Below are 23219 nucleotides of genomic sequence, written 5' to 3'. Positions count from 1 at the left end.
GTACACGGGCGATGGGCTGCAGAACAGCCCAGCTGCTCTGAGACAGTGGACAAACCGGAGAGCCAGTTTAGCATGAATGACTGCAGGGAGGAGGCGTTCAGCGGGGGGCGAGGGAAGGGGGTCAAAGTCCAAGCTGAAGAGAGGACAATAAGGCTATGCGTGGAAACAAAGCCGAAGCAGAGCAGCAGCTGGCTGGTTCCTGGCACGCTGCTGAATCAAGCTTTGATTTTTGAAAGGACACTGGCACCAGCGCGTGCAGCGGCCGCTTCATTCTCGTAGAAGCGCCTGGAAGGGCGCACAGGCTGGTCCCCCTCGGGCGTGGGCAGCCGGCGGCGGGCATCCCTCCCCCTCGCGCCTCCCTGCCCAGCAGCGCCAGGCAGTGTCCCGCCGAGGGCAGGGCGCGGCGCAGGCTGGGGGAGGGCGAGGTGGGGCCCGGCTGAGCGGCCGCCGCTGACGCAGTGCGGGGCCGGGAGCCCTGAGCGCCCCGGCGGGCGTGGAGTCCCGTGCCCCGCCGCTGGGAGGCCGCGTCCCCACCGGAGGGGGCAGGGCTCGCTCAGCCGGCCGCCCGGAGGCCGCCGGAGGCCTGCCTGCCATTCAAGCGCGCCTCGTCCCCGCCCCAGATCCTAGGGGGTGAGCCGGGGAGAAGGGGCGGGCGCCCGCGAGCAGTGAATCACCTCCTCCTCCTGCTGCCTCAGCGCCGCCGCCACCTTTCCATTCAGTCGCCCAACATGGCTGTAGCGCGGCAGAGGTGAGCCGGCCGCCCTCAGCCGCACCAGCCTTCTGCGCCCGAGCGCCGCGGCTCCGCCGGCGCCTCAGCGCTGCGGTGCAGAGGCCCAGGGGCCCGGCCGCCGCTCGCCGCCAGCATGTGGGGCTCCCCGGACGAGAGCTCGGTGCGGGTGGCTGTCAGGTGAGGACGGGCTGCGGGCAGCGGGCGCGGGGGGTGTGCTGGCCACGGGCTCAGGGCGCCAGGAGGACCTGCTCTGGCCCGGGGCACGGGCTGCGGGGTCGGAGCAACCCGAGGGGCGCCTCGGCCGGGATCGGCGGCTGAGGAAACTGAGGCAGCGGGTCCCAGCCGGCCTGGCGCGCGAGGCCGGGTGCTCTCCGGGGGACCTTGATGTCCTCCCGCCGTCTGCGTTTGCAGGTGGCTGGCGGCTGCGCGGGGCCGGGTCCCCGGGGGCGTCCCGACTCCTCACGGGGAAGAGCTGTAGCCGCCCGCCTCGGCCGGGTCCCGCGCCCAGGGAGCAGTCGCCTCAGGTTTGGCCGCCTTGGGCGATCGCCTGTCCGGCTTTGCCTAGAGGAGCTGCCTCTCTGCTGGCTAAGGTGTCTTTTTTTTTTTTTTTTTTAATTATTTATAGAGTGTCTGTCATACGTGTACTTGCAGCTCGGGCCTTGTGAGGCAGGAGACAAAGCAGCAGACTGACAGCGCTGGCGACTGCGGGGCCCGCCGCCCACCCGGGTTCTAGATGTCTGTGCAAACGGGGCGTCTTTTAAGCATCACAGGGAACCAGATATGCACAAGCGTGTGGGTAGAGGAGACAGATCTGGCCTCTTAGGCATTGGAATGGGAATTGTATTTAAGGTTAAAATTCACCCTTGGATAGGTGTGTAGAAGGAGGAAAATTCGTCAGCAAGAGCAAGGGTTAAATGGGTGCCTAGGTGAAACATCCTGCGGTTAAGCAGGGTGGATACAATATAATAGTAACGTTATACGCGCCCGTGTGTGTGTGTGTGTGTGTGTTTTGAAATACTAGATACATCAAAATTATATTTTGGTCAATGACATGCACGAGTATTCAATACAATTTAGACTGTTTTGATACATTGTGAGAAGGAAAGCTCTGACAGTTGCTCATGGAAAATTGCAACATCATCACACTGTTTGAAAAATTAATGAAGCATTCATCGCGGAGTAAGTGCGTGCCTTTCACAGCTCTGGGAGTCTACTGTTAATTCACTTCTCTTTATTTATACTTTAAGGGTTATAAAAATAATCTGTCCTCCAAGAAATTCAGAATTATTAAAAATCTTCCACTCTTGTGGTCTTTCTGGAAAATTATTTTAAAAATTCTATCATGTAAGCCTTTTTTGTAGTTATTATTTTAGTGATAAATCTTGGTTAGGTATAGAAATGGCAGTTTTATGTACTATATACTTTGTATCTTTAACAAATTTACAGAATAAAATGAATTTTAAAGATTTTTTTATTTCCCCATTGTATAGATAGATGAGGAAATTACCACCCATGGAGGTGACAGTTTCATGACTGTTTAGAATCACCTGTTATAAAGCTATTGCAGTTTTAATTTGGCCTTCTTGGTTATTTTAGGACTACTTATTCCATTGTTAGATACTACTGTTCCCTGCTACTACTTCTCTTTTTGCCTTTTAATGCTAATTAATGACTGCACCAGGGCAGAGGAAGGGGAACGAAAAAGATAGAAAACCCAGTAAGAGGTAATTTGATTAACAGATCTGATCCAGGAAGGTGAAGAAGGAGCAAAAAGTATTAATGAAAACAGATGATTTGCCTGTGAGAAAAACTATTTTTAGAGATTTGAGATTTTTATGTATGAATTCTCTAGAATATCATAAGGTAATTACTTGACCATTCTACTAAATCTGATGCTGCTTCCAATGGAGGCAAGCAGAGCCATGGATGACCCTAAAATGGCATCGATTGATAAATAACTTATGATTGGTTTTGTTTTGTTTTTGTTTGAGACAGAGTCCTGCTCTGTCACCCTGGCATGATGCAGTGGCATCATCATAGCTCACTACAACCTGGAAGTCCCGGGCTCAAGCAATCCTCCTGCCTCAGTCTCCTGAGTAGTTGGGACTACAGGCGCGAGCCACCACTCCTGGCTAATTTTTCTATATTTTTTGTAGAGACAGGGTCTCACTCTTTCTCAGGCTGGTCTCGAACTCCTGACCTCAAGTGATCCTCCTGCCTCGGCCTCCCAGAGTGCTAGGATTATAGGCATGACACACCATGCCCAGCCAAATAACTTATGATTGCTTTTGGTATGCATGTTAGCACTTTTTAGGTGAATGAATGTGGGTCTGATTTTGGGGGGAAAGCTTTATAGAGGCTTTAATAGAACTTAGTAAGCCACATTGTGAAAATCCAATTTGGTGAAATTTGAGATTTTTTCATTAAATACATTGTTCTCTGAACAGAGCTACTTTCAAAACTTACTTTATGTAGGACAAAAATAACTTATGTTTATATAACACTTTATTATTTGTAAAGTGCTTGGATATATATTATTCATTTATAACAAATTTTTACTGAAGGTATATCCCCATCTCTTTTATCCTGATTTCTGAGCTAAAAATAGTAATGATTATTTGATATATATCATGTGCCAGGGTAAGTGCTGTGTGTTAAGATGTTTTATGTCATGTAAAATCTCATTTATTCCTCACAACAATCTGTGACTTAGGTCCTGCTATTATTATGGGCAGTTTATAGATGAGGCACAGAATAAGTAAACTGCCCAGAGTTAAGCTGCTAGCAGATGGCAGAACCAGAGTTCCAACCCAGACAGCTTAATGAGTTCAATTACAAATGAATGGCTTTGACAGGTTATTCACATCTCCATATTGCTAGAAAAGATACATCTTCTGGAAAGAGAGGACCTGAACTTAAATCAACTAAAATATTTTCTCAGATTCTTTTATCCTTCTAGTGTCCTGTGATCCTACCTCCAGTTTGGGGCGGGAGTCATTCATCAGCAACATAAACAAATCAACACAAAACTTTGCATCTATACACAAAGTCAACAGAAGCATTTGACCTGTTTTTCTCTTTAGGTGAATAATGTAATAACAGGTAATGGAGAGTTGACTCCACTTGTGTAAATGCACAAAGCGTGCTAGAGGTGCTTGGGTTTTATTAGAGGCTTATTGGTATGTTAAAGCTCATGACTCTATCGTAGGTTTCTCAAAATAAGTGCGTGAGTCATATAAGGCTTAAGAAGAAGATGTTAAACAGAAAGTTTCTTGTTTAGAGAGAACATCTTTTTATTTAATTTCCAAAAATGCCTTTTGGCAGCATATTTAAGGTGTTCTGCGGGTTATCTTTCATTGAGGTAGATGTGGATTCAGATGATAGCCCTTGCTGTTCAACCTCGTGTGGCCATTGAACACTTGAATTATGATTAATGCTACTGAGGAACTAAATTTTTAATTTTGTTTAATTTTAATTAATTAAAATTTAAAAACTGGTCTTTGATCCAGTTATGAGAAACCTTTAAGTATGCTTCAAACAACTTGGTTATGTGGATCTACTTTTTCAACTGTAAAGTTTATGAAATCTAAATACTGATAAAGTATTTCTGATGAAAATTTAGCATTCCAATTAACATGTGCTGTAAGTGTAATATATACATTGGATTTCAAGACTTAGTCTGAAAAAGTGAATGTATAATAAATAAGATGTATCTCAATAACCTTTATATTGATTACATGTTGAAATGATATTTTGATTACAATGAGTTAAATAAAATTGTATTAAAATTAATTTCATCTTTTTCCTTTTTTAAAAATGTGGCTACTAGAAATTATAAAAGTGTATATGTGGTTCACATTATATGTCTGTTGGCTAGTGCTGCCCTATAATTTAAAAAAATGTCAGGAATAAGTATAGAATAAAACTGTTTACAACCTCTCCATCATAAACTAACCACGCCCTTAGGTCAAGAATATACCAAAATATTGGGTGTCTGTTTTTAGTGTGGATAGACACACACACACACACACGCACATATATATATATATATATATATATATGTAAGATGTGATTTAATAGCAACATTTTTTTTCCTCAGGGTGCATAGGTATAGAAAGGTATTAATAATATGGTTGCTAATTTTCTAGAAAATGTGGTAAGTTGAATGGATGGCTTAGATGTCATCAAATGAATAAAAAATGAACAATGATGTATAATGTATATTCTATTCTTATTATCTAAGTATATTGACTTGAACTGAATACTTAACTGAAAATGGTAAACTCAATTAAACATTTGGAATTCTAAATCTAAGATAATATAAGCTGATGTGTCCTTTTCCTTATCTCTGACTGCTGACACAATAGATTTGAAACTTTTTCCAGAGCTTTAGCTTGCAAAATATGTCAAGAGCTTGATGAAAATAGAGATGCAGAAGGGACCTTTGTGTTTCCATGTCACTGTATCTGATAACTAAAATTTCTTTGCTTGGCTTTGGCAGAGAATTGTATATATCCTTGACAGTGAGTTTGGATTAGTGTGTAATGTGGTCTAATTTGTGTTTCAGTTTGCTGTGTTTTCACCTTACTAAAGCACTTTTAAGAAGTGTCATTGCTCAGCAGACCTAAGGGGTGGTTGGGTACTCAGAAGCTCAGTTTTAGGTCTGTCACTAGCACTTATTTACAATGGGATCTCACTACACTTTTCTTTTTCCCTATGTTGAGGCGGCAACCTAAAGGTGTTAAGAATTATAACTTTTCGTGTGCAGTCTGTTATATATGACTTTTGTTGTTGCTATTGTTAGTCAAACTGTTGGCACTAATGATGCCTCTATATTAACATTCCAAACTTTACTTTCCCAGTAATATATTTTATTAAGGTACCCTTGTTACTGAAAAAAAACAAAAAAATAAAACATTTAGGCTGTTATGGTCTCTTTGTCCCATTCTGGTTACAATGCACATGAACAATATTTTGTTTAATCTATGTTAAAATCATATGAGGTAGCTGGACAGATATTATTATCTCTATTTTACAGAGGAAAAGCATGAGTCTCAAGATTTCTCAGCCACTAAGTACCAGAACTGGAACTCACACTCAGATTTCTGACATGTGTTTCCATGATCTTAAACATATTTCCAAATGTTTAAAAATTTTTGTGTGTATTAATTTCTTTTTTTTTTTTTTTGAGACAGAGTCTCACTCTGTTGCCCAGGCTAGAGTGAGTGCCGTGGCGTCAGCCTAGCTCACAACAACCTCAAACTCCTGAGCTCAAGCGATCCTCCTGTCTCAGCCTCCCGAGTAGCTGGGACTACAAGCATGTGCCACCATGCCAGGCTAATTTTTTCTATATATATTTTTAGCTGTTCATATAATTTCTTTCTATTTTTAGTAGAGATGGGGTCTCGCTCTTGCTCAGGCTGGTCTCGAACTCCTGAGCTCAAACGATCCGCCCACCTCAGCCTCCCAGAGTGCTAGGATTATAGGCGTGAGCCACCGCGCCCGGCCGTGTGTATTAATTTCAATGGAATAAGGGTCTTTTAAGCTGAAACACTAAATAGACATGTGAGGTAATTATTTGGAACAATGTAATGTTTAGAAAATATGGGAGTGGGTAAGCATGGCCAACATTTATTTTGTGGACTTAGATGGTTATTTGGTGTTTGGTCATTTGTTTATTCCTTCCTTCCTTAATTCAACAAATATTTATTAAGTGCCTACTATGTGCCAGACACTTTTCTACCACAACACACATGACACATATGGTGCCTGCTTTCATGGAGCTTGGATCTAGCAGTACGATGCTCTTTAAATACACAAAATATGTTGGCACTAACAAAAAATAGAATCCATGGCACAAAGTAGAATTGAAAGACAATTGTTGGAGTTAAGATTTTATTTCTCAGTTACTTTTTTAAATAGCACTTTTTTAGTCCATATATTCCTCAAGAACAATGAGTAAAAAGAAAAAGCATGCCCTGCTTCCAAACATATTTCATACAAAAATTGAACTCCAAAGCCAAGGCATTAGGAGGATATTATTTATATCATGTCAGACTTGGTATATATACCCTACTTTTATGTATTTGGATCAGGAAGTAATGGAAATGACAGAGAGGAGACTAAAGAGTTGTCAGATGATATGAGTTGCAAGCCAACAAAATTATCTTATTTATAAAATATGAGTTGGTACATTTTCTTCAGATACAGTTTATTAAGTTTATAAAGTGTGGTGGACCTGTTTGTTATTTGGAACTCCATGGACGTTCAGGTTTCATGTCTAATTATTACTGCCCCTTGAGCTCTTGCCATTTTACCTGCTAATTGGTTAATATTTTGATGCATAATTATGGGGTAGTGAATGATGCACTAGAAATTCCAGTTTAGTGAAGCCATGAAAGCAGAAATTATCTTGGCAATTAATACTGTAATCTGCTTAATCTTCCAATTCTCATCAATTTCTTCTCAAAGAAGTTGACTTGAAATATTCATTATTATGGATGTTTTTCCCCAAGACATGTTACAACTCACCTGTGAGACTCTGGCTTATAAATAGTTCTTTTCTGTCAAAATCACATGTGACCTGACATCATCTGAGTTTCAGATTAGGAAGGAAAACACATCAATGAAAATGCATGTCAGATAATAGACAGTATTTATGTAATGTATGTCATTAGAATAATTGTATTGAAAATAAAACAAAGTGTGTGTTGTTATTTTCAGTACTTCTGTCTGGAAAGGGGATTTGTGAATTCAACGTGGTTTTCCAGTGGATTAACTATTTAATCTTCTCAGAGTGCTAAAATAGTTTTCCTACGGCTCAGGCATTATTTGAAGCAAATGACAGCAAGCCAAAAGGGACGGTTTTCCTAATACCGTACAATTATTGTGAGATCTTTTTGAATGTTTAAGAATTGTATTTAAGGTTCCTTTGTCATTTTTTTTTTGCAATTATGAAAACTTTATAAAGCTGCGTACAGTGGCACATGACTGTAGTCCCAGCTACTCTGAGAAGCTGAGGCAGGAAGATCGTCTGAGACCTGGAGTTTGAGACTATAGTGTACTACAATTGTACCTGTGAATAGCCACTGCACTCCAGCCTGGGTAACATAGTAAGAACCTGTCTCTAAAATAATTTTCAAAGAATTACATATTAAACATATTTCATTTTATGGCTTCTCAGCCACTAAGTACTAGAATTATACCCCTAAAATTGTTGACAAAATAGATTTTAAAATTGAAAGGGACTTTGAAGGGACTAGCTGGTTGAGGCCTCTTCTTTGAGATAGTTGAGGCAATAAAGGCCTAGAGAAGTTGAAAGAATTGCTTGAGGTCATACAGCTAGAAGCTCAAGGCTTCTGTTGATTAGTGCTGTGGATTTTCTAGGACTTCATGTCTTGTTAGCAGACATCCCAGAAATAGAATATCTTTATATTAAAACAAAAAACAAAAAATCAACACTATAGTTTTAATCCCTTAAGCGTGCCTTATAAGGTTTAGTTTGATATTTAGATGAATTTCTCCACCCTCAGTGCCCATTATTTTGGCTTTATGAGTGCCTCAATTCTAGGAACTATACCAGTGATTCTAACAAGGATCTCTCAGAGGTAAAGAGAGAGGGACCCAGGGGTAGAAACCCAGGTCTAAATTTTGAGGTTTCTGGTATATTAAAATAAGAAGAAATGCCAGAACTGTGTTATAAAAATGATGTAGACTGCTTTCAACATTTACATGTAACACATAATGCTTTAATAACAATAACAGAAATATAATTTGTATGTAGCCTAATTTGGAAATAATTTTAAACATGTAAATATAAGATTTTTGGTGAATTCTAGGCCCGGGACATGTGGCTTCCCCACTCTTCCCCACCTTGGTTCTTAACACTCTTTTTTTGTTTTTGTTTTTTTTTTACTCCAGCAGACTAAAGGATTAGAGCACATTCTAGTAATAACAGCCTCACAACAGGGAAGGTGGCTGGAGGGTGAGGTGGGGTGAGGCGTATTTATTGGGATCTGGAATGGAAGATGGAGGTAGAAATCAGAGTGGTTTCAAGAGATCCCCTTTTGAGTGTTACTTCACTAGATAGGTGGTTCTTAGGCTTTTAAATAACGCCTTAGCCCTTCCCATCCTTATTTCAGAAGGAAATAAAGAATATAACACATTTTGATTGTGATGGAGGCCTGTAATCCAAAAGTGCCCTATATCCCATCTCTATGCAAAGCTTTTCTAGATTGCTGTCATGCAGAGAAATTTATGGCTTTTGGGGCCGTAGACCTTTCTTATGTAATTCTTTTCTCTTTCCCTCTGAAATTCCAATAGGAGAGACATATACAATATGATGATTTTTACTGTCTGCCTGAAGTGTTCCCAAAACTCAAAGAATATTTAATGCTTTTTTTTTAAAAGAAGGTATTAATGTGTTGGTAGCATTATTATAATAGAACATTTGAAGGACATTGGGATTATTGATTTGAAACAAGTAGATATCTAAATGCTTAGCTTGGAATGAAGGTCATTTGGGATTTAACCCCAGGGTCAATCTACTTTGGTGACTTGTTCACCCTCATATGCTTCCTTAGGAAGAGGAAAGAACCAAGAAAAATGTCGAAACTTGGTAGTGACGAGGTGGAGATCATGGACCCTCCTATGAGCTAAAAATAATCAAGGACAGCTCAAGATTTATTCCCCACTTTTCAGATCTGTTAATATGCAGTAGGATTTTAGTTTGTGAAATTGGATTTGAATCATTCTCAACTTTGGAGAGCTATGTCTGTCACTTGGGCATGACAATATCATAGATCTCTGAATATGATGAAGGAATTAAAGTTGTTCAGAGTAGGCATTCACATTCTTTGACACAGCTACAAACTCAATTAGGAGTTGTTTTAAATAGGAGACTTTATCTTTCAGCAAGCTGGAACAAGAGACCTTGGAGAAAGTCAATGTAGTTCATAATGATGCAGCATATTGATCACATGGTATATTAGTGAGGCATATGGCATATCTACCCTCAGTTGTATTACTCTTGATTGTGTTTACTTTTTTGGATCAAAATTTATTCATTTATTACATAATTATTGAATGTCCACCGTGTACAGGAATCTCATAAGCTAGGGCCATTAAAGCCATTGAAGGCAAAGTGATATAATAGAATATAGCAGAATAGTACTGGAGGGTTAGAAGACTGTTTAGTCTGTACTCTTACCCATGATAAATTCAGTCTTGGCTACGTAGTTTTCTACCTATCTCAGTAGATTTGGGAAGGAATCAAAAGAGACAACCATATGAAAACACTTGGAAAATGGTTTTTACACAAACACAGATAGTAATATTATTAGAGATGAATTTGAGATAACTAACTGTTATGGTTTGAATGTGTCCCCCAAAGCTCATGTATTGGAAACTTAATCCCCAATACAATGGTGTTGGGATCTGGGGCCTAATGAGAGGTGATTAGTTCATGAGGGCTCTGATAATGTCATTATCAAGGGAGTGGGTTAGTTACCTTAAGAGTGGCTTTGTTATAAAAGCGAGTTCAGCGCCTTCTTGCTCTCTTGAGCATATGCTCTTACCTTCCGCCTTCCACTGTAGGATGATGCAGCCAGGATCTTGCCAGATGCAGGCCCCTTGACCTTGGGCTTCCCAGTCTCGAGAACTGTAAGAAATAAATCTCTGTTCACTATAAATTACCCAGTCTGTGGTACCCTGTTAAAGAAACACAAAACAGACTAAGACATCAACAGTGAGTTATATTCCAAACTCTAGCAATTGGGTTAGTTATTCTCTGATGAGTAACCCATAACTGGAATTTGCAAAGTGCTTCAAAGGTGTTTGTATCTATTTTTTTGTTTTTTGAGTGTCTATTATTTGAACCACTATAAATGATACAACATTATATAATCACATACCATCCTGTCCTACCCTACCACTTTTTTTTTTTATAGTTTAGTAGAATCCCCCACTTTTATTCTTTCTTTTCCCACATAGGCTTTTAATTGGTATAGTTTTTAGTGTTTTGTAAAGTTACAACCATGTACTTTGTAAGAGCAATAATAGTTTTGGGTTTTACTTTTTTTTTTGAGACAGGGTCTCACTCTGTTGCCCGGGCTAGAGCACCATGGCATCGTCATAGCTCACTGCAACCTCAAACTCCTTGGCTCAAACGATTCACTTGCCTCAGCCTCCTGAGTAGCCGGGACTACAGACCTGTGCCACCACACCTGGCTAATTTTTCTATTTTTTGTAGAGATGGGGGTCTAGCTATGCTGCTCAGGCTGATCTTGAATTCCTGCTCTCAAGCGATCCTCCAGCCTTGGCCTCTCAAAGCGCTAGGATTACAGGCATGAGCCACTGCACCTGGCCTGAGTTATACTTTTTACTAATTTCTTAATCTAGTGTAAGAGGATGATGAGTAAATTAGATAATAAAAATGTGAATTTTCCTTCTGAATTAGCTTGTACTAGATTTTTGAAACTATTGCTAATGCTTTCCTTTTGCTGCTTCTCATCAACTGTGGCAACAAGCCATTAAACTAGGCTATGGGTAAAAGAGCACTATAAGGGGTAAACGGAGTGCAAGGAGCAGAAGTAATAATATATATAATTTTTAATTATAAATTTACTTTTTAAATAATTTTTTCTGGGATCTGGAGCTGATGGGGCAATGTACCTGCAATACTCATTGATAGAACTTAATGTGAAGACTTAGCTGAAGGCGTTTTAAAAGAAAACTGATAGAAACAAGAAATAGATCTTGCAAGCCTTGTCTAATTGTCTAAAAATCAGCTTGTAATTTCATAAGAAAGTTATTTTTATTTAATTTTTTTTCCTATTGAAATAGGGTAATCACATTAGAAAAAGTATCAGGGAACAGATGAGAAAAACAGTCAATGATAGTTCACCACACTAATATAATTACTATTTGCATTTTGGTATATTTCTTTTTAGTCTGTTTTCATATGCATACCTACATTTTTTTACAGTGTTATAATTAGCATGTGGATATCCTTTTGTAACTTGGTATTTACCACTTTAGAGTATAGCATGAGGATTTTCCCCTGTCTTTATATTAAGGAAGGACATTTTGATTAACATGCCAAATATTATATACCAACTGCTTTATTTCAGTAATTCAGTACTATATATATTAAATTCAGTGCATCCAATAGTAATTTAATTGACAAGCCTTTATTATTTAATAAAGGCATTAGTTTCATTTTTCTAAGAGTTGTGTTGTCTCCTGTGATTCTTGGTAATGTTTTCATTTCTGCTGATAAGCACTGACTCTACAAATGATAATTTCCTGGAATTAAAGTGGGGAGCATAGTGCTGTTCACCCAGAATATGCAGTTAAGTGTTATGGTACTGAGGATGCTTTTCAGGAAAAGATATATTGATGTTTAATTTTAACTTTTCACCTATATCTATAGAAAGATATAATGTATTAGGATAATACAGACATTTGCTCAACATATTATTCTAAGCCACTGATGGTAAATCAAACACAAGTTCATAACTGTTTCACGTTCCTTGAAAATCAAAGTGATTCTAAGGCATTTATTTTGCTTGTTTTTACCTAATGTCAACACAAAACACTTGTGTTTGAGTAAGCTGTTGGTCACCTCGTCTGCATCTGTCTGGCCCTATAATGGAGGTTGTCAACTGCTAATTCAACATGAGATTACAGATTTCATTCCTGGTTATTTGACCTGTCATTTAAAGTTCCTTAATCCAAATGTGACATCTGTGACATTTTCAAGTGTCAATTTCAGCAATACAATATGAGGCTTTTGAATTTTAGTTTGCCAGCTTGCCCTTAGATTGGCAACAAATTCCATCTGTCCTTGATTATATTCTGATCTATTTTGTTACATAAGCGTAATTGGATCTTCTGTTGCCTTTGTAGCAGATTCAGTTCTTGTCTTTGAGTCTAGGGTTTCTTTAGTTACCTTTGGCTCTTAATTGTTTATTAACTTGGTATAACTCGTCATAATTTTTCACAGGCATGTGTTCTATGACTGTGGCTGTCCTTTGAATCCCTGTCTTCCTTAATCTCTTTCAGATGAAGTCTGATGCCCTAAATGGGCAGACTCAGTCCCTCCTGAGTTTCTGGGTCAGTCCTAAATAAAGCCATGGTAAATCAGAGCAGTGGTTTTTGCTCCGCCAACCCATTAGTCTGAAATTTGTTTTGCTTCTCCAAACTTATTGATTGTGCCTGTGCTTTTAGGTTCATAACCTTCACTATAACCTCCTATTTTGTTTGTCCAGACTTGGTTTCTTGATTTATATCTCTTTCACCATATCTTGAATCGAAACCCACTTGATTAAGTGAAATTATTGAAAGCCCCCTTTCTGTGGAGACAAAAGGGAAACTTGTTCCCTTTTGTTCCATCTGGGATCTCCTTCAACTCATCTGGGCCACTCAGAACTAGAAGCTGCCACCATATTGATCCCACTTGTGTATACAGGCTGGCTGGCACTGATCAAGTCTGAGTAACCTCTGGACCTCACTTCACTTCCATGTAATCCAGACCTCTGGCCAGCCTAGTTGTTTAGTTTTCTCCTTTACCCCATGGCAGCCTGGAGTCCCTAATATATTTTGAGCCTAAAATCACCTGAGATCGAGAAGCTGCCATTTTGGTATGTGTCTTAGTCTATTTTCTGTTGCTATAACGGAATACCACATAGGAGTAACTTGTAAAGAAAATAGTGTATATAGCTCACAAATCTGGAAGCAGAGAAGCCCAAGAGGGTGGCGCTGGCATCTGGTGAGGGTTTTCTTGCTATATTGTAACATGGTAGAGGGACATCGCATGGGAAGAGGGAGGGAGTGTGTCCACTCAGGTCTTTCTGTTCTTATAAAGTCACTGGTCCCGTCATGGGGGGCCCCACCCCGCTGACATGATCTAATCCTATTACCTCCCAAAAGCCCTACCTCCAACCAAGATGTGAATTTGTGAATTAAGTTTGCAACATATGAAATTTGGGGGACACATTCAATTCATAGCAGTATGGGATTGACATGAAACACACACACGCACACACACACACACACACACAGGCGCGCACGCACACACAAAGGAGTTGATTGAATCTGGCCAACATGGTATAAAGTATATTAATGCTAATAAGCAAAAAGAAATTGATAATTTTCTTTTTTTAATTTATTTTTTAAAATTTTATTATTTATTTATTTTTCATTTTTTTAAATTTCAGTATATTACGGGGGTACAAATGTTTAGGTTATGTATATTGCCCTTGCCCAACCCGAATCAGAGCTTCAAGCCTGTATTTTTTTCTTAGTATCAGTTGATAAAAAAGATTTTCAAGTTCTTATGATATTTTGGTTAAAAAGCATATACGGGTTTGTCACGAAAATTTTGAAATTTAAATCCTCATCTGTAGCTCTCCTGATTGTCATTTTGCAATGGAAAATTTTGGTCACTCCTGAACTTTATGTACCTTTGCATTAATATGAAAATAGTTTTGTTGGCTTCTGCTGAGGCCGTACAATATATGCGCAGTGACAACTTGGCATCTTACTTTTGATAAAACAGCCCAGAGATTGTGTGCAGAGTTAGATCGGGCCACTGGTGCACACTCTGCAATTGCTCAGTATGGGGTTGGCACATCTAGGTGAGTCAGTCATTGATTTTTTTCACAGCAGGGTCACTGACAATGGGATGGGATAGGGAAGAAGAATGTGTGAGGGAATTAAGGGCACCAACTCTTGATAACAAGTAGCCATCCTGGCTCTTTAGTTCCATCCTCCTGCAGCCCTGTATTCCAGAGTAAAAGCATCAAGGCTCTGTGGCAATGATGCCATCTCATTCCAGTATCTATCAAGGAGCTGATGAGAACTGACTGATATCCCCTCTCTTTTTTTCTGGCTCCACATTCCTATTAATTTTCTCTCTTGTCCTCACCCGGACCCCTTTTTAAATTTTATTTTCTTTTACTGCATGGCTTATTGAAAAAAGAGTATGAGCTTTAGAGTCACAAAGAATTGAGTTCAAAAATTTCAGGACAATCACTTAACCTTTATGAGCCTTAGTTTTCTTATCTATAAAATAGAGTTAATACCTATCTTATAGGGTTGTTAAGATTATAAAATGTTGTTTAGAAGTGTTTGGGAGATATTAGATTCTTTTTCTTTTAGTTTTACCTCTCTTCTTTTTCCTCCTCCTCCTTCTATCTCTTACTTCTTTTTCTCTCCACCTTTCTATTTCTGTCTCTAAATCTATTTTTCCTCTTCTAGGTGATGTCTATTGACTAACCATAATTTCTTTTTTAATCACCTCAAGGTAGGGATAATTTCTTTGATGAGCTCTTGTTTATAAAACTCCACTTTCATCTTGGTTGGTTTCTTCATCTGTGAAGTGGAGTTTTATAAGAATTAATTGACATAAAGCACTCAGAATAATGCCTGGCACATAGTAATCCACAATAAATGTTAGTTGGATTAATTTGTAAAAATCTATTTCTTTAACAGAGATTCTTTTAAGCCTTTACTTGGGCCCCCTTTTTATAATTTATTATGTCTGTCTCTAATGATGAAGAAAAGGGATGAAAAAAGTACCTTTATATTTGATAATGTATGACCTTACTATCACCAGCTGAAGTCATCAGCATTCTATTTATATGATAGAATGGATGTTTTGGTTTTTCTTTTCTGAGTATGTTGAGTTGTGAAAGTCAAGATTGAGACGATTGTACTCTCTGGAGCAATTTGAATAAAATGTTTTCTTAATCTTAGTTCTCTGTTGGTATGTATACTAATGGAATTACATTCCTTTCCTGTTGATCTTTAAGGACATGGGGGATACTTATTGATTTCCAACTGCTTACCTGGCAAGGTTAGCTGACTGTCATGTTAATCCTTAAACCTCTTAATTATATGGCTTAGTATATCATTAACCTGAGCTTATACCAACAGGATTTTTACTAAGATCCCAAAAGTGATCAGATGCACACACACATTTTATATATAAACTCTAACAGAATATCTCATTATTTCCATGTGGCATACCTAGTGTGAAGTCATTTTTAAAGACTGACTGGAGTGGTAGTGTTCTCTTGCTAACTTAACAAAGACATTTGTGTTTTTCTTTGTAGTTATGAGACAAGTCATCTTTATATTTTAATTACCGTGGTTAAATAAGAAAAAAATCAACAAACAAGTATTTATGGCTCTCTTTTTTTCTTAGCACCTCACTCAGTAATTGGGTCTTTACTGTTTACACAATATTAGCTGTTGAAACCTTTGACTAGATTAGTGAGTTTGCAGTGAAAAACAAGTTTCAGAGAGATAAGATATCAACAAATGAAGCCTGAAACTTAAATGATCTTGAAAACAAACTTCACTTTTTAAGTCAGACCTGTTTAGAAAACAAACTTGATCTAACTGTTAAAACAGATACCTTTTATGCCCTTCACAAAAGTTGGTTTACTGTGAAATGAAACACTATGGTGACAGATGGACCTAGAATATATGTGGTAGAAAGTTAAGTGAACTGTTGAGGATGACTAAGAGAGCCCTGTTTGCTGTCTTTGACAAGCAAAAGAATCATCCAAATATAAGATATTAAAATAATGAACACAATGGTAGAAATAGTTATATAACTAAGGATGAGTATCTTTCAAAATTATCCCTACCCTCATACTGCAAAACACATGCTTATAAATTGGAATTGTTTTTTATACATTCTGATGAGAACTATGTTCTCTATTTACCTGGAAAAAAAAAAAAGGTACAGTAACAGGAATTTCTGTTTCCCAAAGCAGTCATGTTTGTGCCTTTTTTCCTTTTGTTTATTTGCACATTACATAATTTTCCTTTTACAATAGAATCTTTTAAAATGAACTTTGGTGATGAAAATAATGCTGTTGGACTTAGAGTTCAAATCCCTTTTGTTCCATGGACTTGAGATGGTGATGGTGTAAAAGTAGCCCTGTGGAAAAATAACGTTACACATTTCTATGACTCAGTTCCTTCTGTGTATAAAGTGGATAATACTTTTGCAGAGTACATTACAGGCTCTATTTAAGTGCAGTGAGTAAAAATGTAAAATGAAAGGTGTTGCTCCAAGCTCATTGTTAAGCACAGCAGAAGTTACTTAAGTAAGTATTCTGATATCCAAAGAAATGAATTTGTAAGGATAATAAATAGCTCCCGTCCCTTACCATTCCAATTCAATTCAGATCAGATCAATTCAGTGTACTTTAATTTAGTTAAATTCAATTTATCAGTTTTTGAACCTCACTAAGACCAACGTACTTTGCTAGGGAGGTGCAAGATGAATCACATATGGATTTTGCCCTTGAAAAACTCAGTCCAGTTGAGAGAGTCTTGCGTGTCTATACAAGACCTGATGGCTCTCCCATGAAACATGCCAAAAATGAAGTATAAACACATTATGTCTAAGCTATTGGAATAATCTACCCCTATAGACATTGTAATCACATTAAAAACTTTCTCAGGTAGAAAAATGACCCTTATTTTCCAAAATAGTAATGTAAATGCTTCTTAATAATTTGGGTCCCATGACATCTAATCTTTGCAATCTCCTAATCTTTAACATAGATTCATTGGTTTATTTTTCTTCTCTTCTGTATTTATCTTTTCTAATGATTTCCTAAGTTCTGTGCTCATTCCTTTTTTTTTTTTTTTTTTTTTTTTTTTGAGACAGAGTCTTTCTCTGTCACCCAGGCTAGAGTGCAGGGGTGTCATCATTGCAACCTCACTGCAACCTCCAGCTCTTGAGCTCAAGTGATTCTCCTGCCTCAGCCTTCCAAGTAGCTGGGACTACAGGGACACACTGCTGTGCCTGGTTAATTTTTCTATTTTTTTATAGAGCCAGGGTCTTGCTCTTGCTCAGGCTGAACTTGAACTCCTGGTCTGAAGGGATCCTTAGCCTCCAAACGTGCTCGGATTACAGGTGTGAGCCACCGTGCCCAGTCTCATTCCATTATTTAAATTTTCTGTCAATGAAGTTCATCCTATTTTCATCATATATTAAATGCAAATATTTATTAACAATTGTTCATCCACACATACAAGGACATGAATTCATTATACATATGTGCATATGTGTGCATCCTCACACGTTTCCACATATCCTTTTCTCACACAGTTAATTAATAATATTTATTCAGAATGTCCAGCTTGGATCTGAGTGAGGTAGAAAGATTCTATGAAAATTTCCTAAAATATTTCATTTCTAAAAATATTTTGAATACAATTTAACACTCCTTTGTTAACTGCTTATCTTTTCCTTGTATGTCCATTTCATCAATCCCAGTGTTCTATGGGTACGAAGTTATGTTTTTTCTCAGTTGACCGGTGATCTGTTTTATCATTCAAAGATCCAAAGCATGTTAAACATTTAGTATTGACAGAGTTTTGCTCTTGAATCTTGGATAGACTTCTAGATGTTCTTGACAGCTCCATTTTTTAGAATCTAATCTCACTTCTGTTAGATGTACCTTTCAGAGTAGCCAGCTCTTATTATAAGGGTGTGACAGGAACATGATTTCTTAAAAGGAAAATGGGCTTTAACATCAGGAAACTTGTTTGAACCTGACTCCTTTCCTAGTTTTTAGTCTTGGGTGAATTATTTAATTTGCCTGAGCCTCAGTTTCTTCATTTGTAAAGATATTGATAATATATACCTCATAGAATTATTCTCTTTTAAGGGTGCCTTTCCTGACTAATTCTACCATATTCTTAACACTATAGCCCCTCAACATATGTAAGTGTAAATTATATTATATGATAGTACGCTTATTTATAGATTGCTTTGTAAATAATTGTCTTTATTATCTTGGGTTTTTGTTAGTTTTTAATTCCTCTTCTGATGGGTATTGAATTATTCAAGAATAAGGATAGGCTCTTTTCTATCTTCCTTGTTCTTCTCTGTCAGTGCTTAATACATCAGCAGGCATATCAGCTCTGGTATTCAATAGGAGAAGAGAAAAATATAGTATACTTCTGATAATCCTTATGGAGACTTCACTCAGTCTGTCAAAAAACATTGGACTGCTGTTGATGTGCCAGAAAGCGTGTTCTGGGTTTTGAGAATATAGATGTAAGCAAGATAAGAGTTTCCACCCTCAAGGAGCTAATAACCATTGGGTGAGGATAGGAACAATAAACATTAAAATTTTTTTTTTCAGATATTGATATGCACTCTGGAGAGGATAAAACAATATGCTTGATAGTGATTGGCCTTGGTTGGGAGGTCACATTTGAGTTGGTACCCAAATATTAAGAAGTGATCCTTGAGAAGATCTGAGAGAATAGCATTCCAAGCAAAAGCAAGTGGAAAAGTCCTGAGAAATCAGCTGGCCTCATAGTGGAATGATGAAAAGAGCAGTATAGTTAGATATAGAAAATAGGAAAGAAGAGGTGATAGGTAAGATCAGAGAGGTAGGCAGGAGGTAGATCATGGAGGGCCTTGTAGTTCAGGGTGGAAATTTTGTACTTTATTTTAATTTTAGTGGGAACCCTTTAGAGAGCTTCAAGTGGAGATGTGACATGATCTGATTTAATTTCAGAAAGATAACGCTAGTTGCTAGATACAAGGTGGACTGTATTTTAAGAGTTAAAATGGAGGTGTGAGATTAGTGAGAAAACTGTGTTTGTGTTCCAAGAGGGAGAGGAAGGTGGCTTGGACTAAAAAATAGCAGTATAAATGATGAAGAGTAGGTTTGGGGAGATACAGTTGTTTGAACTTGCTGATAAAGAGTGTGATGAGAAGAGAAGATTTAAGTAGATTCTTAGGCTTGAGATTTTGAAAGGAAATTGATTTTTTGGGGGGTGAGATCATAGTTCTACTTTGTGGTGAGATTGCCATGAAGTTGTTATTGAATTGCTGTGAAGTTGTTATTGAATGTATGAGTTCGGACCACAGGGAAGATGTCTGGTCTGAAGATAAACTTTTGAGAGTCAACAGCATTTAGAGGGTTGAAGCCATGCCACTGGATACATTCACCCATAAAGAGAGAAGAGTAGGGAAGACTTATGGGGAAAGAGCTATGGGACACTCTAAAATTTAAAGGCCAAAAGAAACTCCAGTCAAGGAAACTGGAGAAGAGCAGTGAGTAGTCAGGTAAGAAGTATGTTGCTCTAGAAGTTGGTTTCAAATGTTGCTGAGAAGTCAAGTAAGATGTGAGCAAAAATTGACCATTGGCTTTGGTAAGAGTTAAGTTATTGGTGACTCAGATATGAGCTATTTCAATGGAGTACTTGATTGGAGTAGGTTAAGGAGAGTAGGTTAAGTAGGTGAGGACATAGTGGAATCAATAATGCATGTAATTTGGTGGATGTGGATGTAAAAAGATGAAGTAGTTCTCTTTTGATTCCATTCTTTTTTAACAGAAATGAGAATGGTTTTAAGGAGGGCAAGGAACTATGAGATTATGTTGTTGGATGTAGGGAATTTGAAGTTGGCAAGAGTACTTACAGGACTACTAGTGGTGAAGGGGACATTACGGACTGTAAGTGACCTCAGTGAAGCTGTGTGTCAGGGACAGCAGTAAAGGGTGTTCAAAGGTAGTAAAGTCTGATGACATGTGCTTCAAAGACGCTGGGATCTTTGAAGGGGGAAAGAGAAGAGATAGATTGGAAATTCCACTAGGGAACATGAAGAGAACTCAACTCCAGGCACTGACTTATATGTGGTGGAAAAGAAAGCCTTACTTGAGAGCACTTCAGTAAAAGGCAGGTCTTCAGGGGATGAGCAGGTAAGGTTTTAGGTTGAGGGTATGGGTGAGTTTTTAATAAACATAGTTCATTTTTACATATTTATCAAGCACTTACTATGTGCCAGAAGCAACTGTGCTAAGCCCTAAACACGTATTAAGTCATTTGATCCTCATAATAATCCTATAATCTAGGTACAATTATTAGCCTCGCTTTATGAATGAGGAAATTGAGAAGTTAAGCACCTTGCCCATGGTCACACAATTGGAAGTGACAAGACTGGATTTGAATCTTGCCAGTGTTCCAGGCTTAACCACTCCCCTATACTGCTGATGATGGGTGATGATTTCCAATACACAGTGGAAGTGTTTAGGAAGGGAGAGATAGACAATGGTGCCAAATTGGAGGATATACAGAGAAGTATTGAATGAAGAATTTTATATTGAAGATGATCTTCGAAGCTTGGACCTCAGATGGAGACTTTGGTGAAAAGCAGTTTGATGAGCTTGGTCTAGATTTTAGATCAAAGAACAACTTTAAGAGCTCAGATGGCTGGTTTTGCAGAGGGCTTGAGGTGTTTTGCTAATTGGAAAAAAGTGGCTAATGAAAATTTTGAGGTAGTACATCATACCACTGAGAGGAGTTGCAAGAGTAATTGATTATATTTTGGTAGCAGTGGCCTCCCATTTTATTGTTTTGTCTTATTGACAGTCTTAGGTGAACATTATATTGACTAGTTTATTGTTCTGGCCCTGAAATTCAAGAATTGTAGTTCTTATCATCTTATATTATTAAGACAACAGCTTTTGGCTGCAAAATTTGGAACAATACTGACGACACTAAAAGGAATATGCAAATTGACTTTTACAGTAAAAATTTTTATTTTTTTTTACTACTTGCAAAAGTTAACTCTTTTTTCTGATTGTAAAAGTATTATTTGTTAATTTTGGAAAATTTATAAGAATTTTGCCACTCTGGCCGGGCGCGGTGGCTCACGCCTGTAATCCTAGCACTCTGGGAGGCCGAGGTGGGCGGATCATTTGAGCTCAGGCGTTCGAGACCAGCCTGAGCAAGAGCGAGACCCCATCTCTACTAAAAATAGAAAGAAATTATATGGACAGCTAAAAATATATATAGAAAAAATTAGCCGGGCATGGTGGTGCATGCCTGTAGTCCCAGCTACTCGGGAGGCTGAGACAGGAGGATCCCTTGAGCTCAGGAGTTTGAGGTTGCTGTGAGCTAGGCTGATGCCACGGCACTCACTCTAGCCTGGGCAACAGAGTGAGACTCTGTTTCAAAAAAAAAAAAAAAAAAAAAAGGGAATTTTGCCACTCTGATAAATACAAAAGCATGTTATTTTATTTCTGCCTATTATATTTTAATACAGTCTTATAGTCATGTACTGTTTAACGACAGGAATACATTCTGAGAACTACATTGTTAGGTAATTTCGTCTTTCCTCAAACATTGTATGTATAAAGTACTTACACAAACCCAGATGGTATAGCCCACTACACAGCTTGGCTGTATAGTAGAGCCTATTGCTCAGAGACTACAAACTGTACAGCATTCAGTTACTGTACTGAATATTGTAGGCAATTGTAACATAATGGTAGTGTTTGTGTATCTAAACATATCTACACATAGAAAATGTATGGTAAAACACAGTGTTATGATCTTATGGGACCACCATCGTATATGCATTCTGTCATTGACCGAAATGTTGTTATGTAGTACATGACTGTATTTAAGTAATATAACCAAAAATCAAATCTTATTGTATATACAGTTTTCCTTCATGTTTTTTTCTTTCACTTTTTTTTTTTCAAGAACATTTTCCTAGATCATTAAGGTGTCCTTTCAAATCTCATTCCTGAAGACTGGATAATTGCTTTGTTGAGTGGGCTGAATTTGGTAGGTTACAGCTAGGGAATTTTGCTTTATGCTTCAATCTGGTTTTGTCTGATTTTTCTTTCCAACCTCTTGGGTAAGTCCCATTACTTTCAGTTTACTTTCAGCTGTAAGAATGGTCTCCTTTTCAGGATTTAGAGTACTGCCCCATCTAAACCCAAACCATCCAGTTCACTGTTCTTTTCTTTGCATCCAGCTCAGCCCTGACTGAAGACTTGATGACCTACAGTGGGAAAGCGGGGCTCCCCTACTTCCCCTTGCTCTGCTTCAATTTGCTTTTCCATTCCTCCTTCCATGCTGTTTGTGAGTCTTCAAAACAGAGAGTAGAGATACATTTAAGGAAGACGAGCAAAATTTCTTTTTACCTAGTGCTCTTTGTAGTTCTTTTCCTGGTGCTCTTTGTAGTTCTCTCTTGCTTCCACTAGCTGGCCATTATGCCCTGGGGTTCTTAGCAGAGCCTCCTGAGGGCAGCCCTCTTGCTACATCTGTTATAAGAGTTCTACTCTCTGCCTGACCTCTTGGGAATCCCCTGGCTCCTGTTCCCTCCTTATTCTCCCCATATACCCATAACCTCTTACAGCAAATGTCCATTTGCCCTTGTAGTCAACTTTCATTAGCACAATCCCAGTGAAATGGCTTATTTTGAGGCCATTCTCATTTTTGTCCAGTTGGGCAATGAGAAGTGTCACATCTGTGACTTGTCAAATTGCAAAAGTGCAGCTTGCTTGCTCAGTTATTGACCTCTCACTTTTTTTGATTTCCTATCTTCAGACTTTTCCAGGTGAAAAGCAGATACCATTTTTCTGTGTTTATATATGTGTTTGAACTTCAGAGGACACATGTCAGATTTTCCCAAGAACTCTCTCACCCATCC

General features: G+C 38.4%; 1 protein-coding gene across 10 annotated transcripts in view; it reads left to right on the top strand.

Annotated features, from left to right (window-relative positions):
- The first annotated feature begins 582 nt into the window (after positions 1-582).
- The window catches only part of KIF21A (kinesin family member 21A), a 135412-nt gene continuing 112775 nt past the window's right edge, over positions 583-23219 (top strand). For all 10 annotated transcript variants that reach the window (XM_069491336.1, XM_069491335.1, XM_069491332.1 and 7 more), the window contains exon 1: positions 583-907. In XM_069491336.1, the coding sequence (XP_069347437.1) occupies positions 864-907 (44 nt within the window). In that variant the 5' untranslated portion in view covers positions 583-863. The remainder of the gene's footprint in view (positions 908-23219) is intronic.

Source organism: Eulemur rufifrons, chromosome 16 (genome assembly GCF_041146395.1).
Source record: "Eulemur rufifrons isolate Redbay chromosome 16, OSU_ERuf_1, whole genome shotgun sequence".
Taxonomy (NCBI): Eukaryota; Metazoa; Chordata; class Mammalia; order Primates; family Lemuridae; genus Eulemur; species Eulemur rufifrons.
The sequence above is the reverse complement of the archived record's forward strand: the minus strand, read 5'-3'. Positions and strand labels throughout refer to the sequence as shown.